At 38.0% G+C, this 3919-nt stretch overlaps 1 protein-coding gene across 1 annotated transcript; it reads right to left on the bottom strand.

Annotated features, from left to right (window-relative positions):
* Positions 1-521: 521 nt before the first annotated feature.
* On the bottom strand, positions 522-1419 carry LOC118339029 (putative gustatory receptor clone PTE03). The gene is given in 3 exon segments (XM_035676549.1): positions 522-1261; positions 1264-1326; positions 1329-1419. Coding segments are annotated over 3 exon segments (894 nt in total).
* Between the last annotated feature and the right edge of the window lie 2500 nt (positions 1420-3919).

Consider the following 3919-nt stretch of genomic DNA (forward strand, 5'->3'; position numbering starts at 1 on the left):
CACCTGAACATAAGAATCATGTTTTTGTTACCTTAAATTGAGATGTTTTATCTACAGAGGCAGCTTCTATGGAGTCAGCTATGTTTACCCACCATGTTTAGCTCAGAACGAACAAACCAAAAACTGGATCTAGATAGAGACTTTCACATTTTTGTCTTGTCTTAAAATTACTTACTTAAAAGTGTCACTTTTTATGTCCATATTATTATTCTACTTGTCTAGCTGTCTGCTCTGTATACGTCTTATTTCCTGTCCCATACATTGTTTTCTGTAGGTCTCACACACACGCTCCCTGACCAACATGTCACACAACTCCAACAGGAATATTACTTGTGTTTTAGGATGTATGTGGATATATTTTATTAAAATCACAACTATAAAATGTATTGAACCCTATTTCAGGCAACATATTTCCACATCCCTCAGTTACAGTAAACACAGAACTTTTCTGTACTGTCATTTTTTAAAATAACCTTTTTAATTGAGGGCGAGATTTTACAAATAAACAAATGACTGACCCTTTACATTGAATCTCTGTGACCAGTGGACATTTTATAACAGCACAGATCTTTACATGTATTTCGTATTTTAGACATTTGCATTCCATACATGATAGGATTCAGAAGTGGTTGAAGTACTGAGAAATATAACGACAAAATTATTCGTACAACATTGGGAATACTGTCCTTATTAAATCTAGTCTGAACTATTTCAAAGAAACAGCCAAAAGAAAAGTTTATGAGAGACACAAGGTGAGGTGTGCAGGTACTGACAGCTTTCTGTCTGGTCTGTCTGGAACCAGAAAAACAGATTTTGAGAATTTTCATGTAAGAGAAAATGATTGGGAGCAGAGGGACTAAAATGGAGACAGCAGTGGCAAAAAGTCCATAAATGTTGTTCACTTTGGTGTCCAAACATGCCAACTTAACAATGAGGTAGTTATGACAATACAAACTGTTTATGATGTTTCCACACAGTGTCAGACGGATGTTTAAGGATAAAGTAATCAGAAATTTTAAAAAAGAGTACAACCATACCAAAATAATTAAAATAAACACCTTGTTAAATGTCATATGTGTGTTATATTGTAAAGGATAACAGATAGCGAGATATCTGTCATAAGACATGACGGCTAAATTACAAAACTCTACATTTGCATATGTATACAAACAGAAAATCTGCAGGTAACAAAATGAAGCAGAAACAGTGTGAATGTCAGAGAGAATCTGAACCAGAAGCATTGGAAACAACCCTGTACTTACAGTTCATTTACAAACAGGCTGCCACCAGAAAATATGTACATAGGTTCATGTAAGCTTCTGTTCAAGTTATCGTAAAATATAAGTATTTCAAACTTCCAACAATCATATAAGCTTCAAGAATGAAATAAGACAACGTTGATAGAGTTGAATTGACCATAACTTTAACCAGAACTCTAACTTTAAATGACAAAACAACTACAGTATGCAAACAATGACAGAGTTTTCTTCTGATGATTCACCCTAAAATCCATTATGAAAATGAACAAGAGGAATATTTAAAAAAGTATTCAAAACTCACCATCTCACTGAACATTTAAGTTAAATATGAAAATGACATGTTGATGTTACACAGCTCAGCATTAGTTTACTGCTAAACTGCAGACTGCTGCAGTCACTTCTGACATCTGCAGCTTTTATACCTTTTCAGAACAGATGAATCCAACAGTCTTAGCTTATTATCATGGCCTTGTATCAGTTTGTTGTCTTGTTACTGAGGTATTCTGTTACTTAGAGTGTTTCCATTCTCAAGTAAGTTTAGCCACTGATGGCTGTGATGAATGCCCCTCATGCTTCTGTGTTATCCACCTAAGGTAGCCCAACTAGCTGGGGTGGAAGGACTTGTTTTAGAGTTTACTGAAATTAAGGATTTGCTCCTTAACCTTCAATTAGGCAGGAAGGCTGCAACCAGGATGGATAGTCCACAGGCTAGGCCCCCTACCCACCAGAATGGGACAAGGATTTCCTGTCTATGATGGATTCCTGTAGCGGAAATGGAGACTTCCACCCTTACTTCCAGAGAGGGTTTTTCTGCGCTGCCCTTCCAACTACAAACTGAGGAGCTGGGGGCCTTATTGTCTGTTATGCCAAAAGTTGTCTCATACCCGGAAAAAGCGTTTATTAGATTTACCCTGGACTCCCTTCAGATGCTGACCTCCCCAATGCTGCAGGGAGTAGATGCCATACTCCAGCTTCTCTCTTTCTAGAAGAACAAGAGATTCAAGTACAGCATTTTTCTCAGGCTGTTGGGCATGTTGACATCATTGATATCAATTATGCTGCTGGGCCTTTGCAGGTTTGGACCAATGGCCTCCACCTATAGGCAATGTTGCACAGAGCCAAGAGAGTCAGGCTATCCAACCAATTCCTCCTCGCATTGCGGTCATGGAGGAACAGATATCCCTTATACAGATATGGCACTGCAAAAGTGGATCTGTTTGCTTCAGAGTCCTCAACCCACTGCCCCCTTTTGTTTCTCACTGATGGAAACAACAGTTGTGTTGGGACAAGACTTTAAACAGGTCAGCTTATGACCCTTTATGCCTACAAGATGAGGAAAATAAGTTAGGGCCTTGGAGCATTATCTACAGGCAACTGTTGACTTTCACAACTCTGATAGCCTGTTTATCTGCTATGGAGGCCCTAGGAAAGGGCAGGCTCTGTCTAAGCAGAAGCTTTGCCAGTGGGTTGTTGAGGTTTTATGAACTCTAGATGCAAATAATTCTGTTAAATAAAAACCACAAGATTTTCAGCTCATAACTTTTCCTAAATATGTGTTTTATTTTAGTAACTTCTAAGCTTCAGAAAACACTCACACTTGAGACTCAGTTTTGTATATTGACAATTGTCTGAGAGTTATTGTGGACTTAGATAGTTACAATAATGGTCAAGAATCTGTTCTATTAGACAACTTAAAACTCCAGAAATGCTTCACAAACAGAGTCTGGATTGACATTAGCTTAGTTTGATCTTAATGCCATTATTCTTTAAAAAGGAAACAGCTGGACATTGTAGAGGGACTATGAGCAAACACTAAACAAACTTCTGTCCATGCTGAAGTGTGTTGTCACAAAGTGGGGAGGGGAGGTCATCCTCAGGCCTCAGTGGACCAGTGAAACCAGTGCTGAGGTCTGCTCGTGCTGATTGGTCTCACTGGTTAACAGCTCTGACTGTAATTAGAGGGAATTAGCAATGTGAAGATGCCTCAAGGACAAACATGTTGACAGGCTAAAATGACCTTTGACCTAAGGAACTTGGTGAAATGATCTAACTTTACCAGTACCAGCAGCCTCTGTGGGGTTACATTAAATGAGAATAAACACTTTGTGGCAAAGTTTTAATTCTGCCGTATCACTTTAGATGATTGCTTTGGAATTTGAGAACTTGACTAGTGTCTTCAGAAGGAACCAGAACCAGTTTCCTTTCAGTCAACCTGATGATGATGATGATGATGATGATGATGATAATAATTAAAACTATTACAGCAGCTCCGTTTGCAACAACACAGGAAGACATAAATTAGGAAAGGAATTAGGAAAAAAGATAACATATGTAACATAACACCACAACAAGACAATATTCAGGGCCTTTAAATGTGCATTTGATCTGGGATTAGGCTCCATATTTTAGGATTGACTACCACACTTTATAACAAAATTTAACAACAAACGTTTACATATGATGCAGATTTTGGACATGTTCAGTCCATACATCAGAGGGTTCAAGAGTGGCTGGCATGTCAGAAAGTATAACGATAAAACAATTTGCAACATACTGTACACACTTTTAATATCAAATCTGCTCTGTAATATTTCAAAACAAACACCAAATGAGAAGTTGAGCAGAGAAGCAAAATGAGGTGTGCAGGTACTGACAGCTTT

Source organism: Morone saxatilis, unplaced genomic scaffold (genome assembly GCF_004916995.1).
Source record: "Morone saxatilis isolate NCDOM2014 unplaced genomic scaffold, NCSU_SB_2.0 Contig5, whole genome shotgun sequence".
Lineage (NCBI taxonomy): Eukaryota > Metazoa > Chordata > Actinopteri > Moronidae > Morone > Morone saxatilis.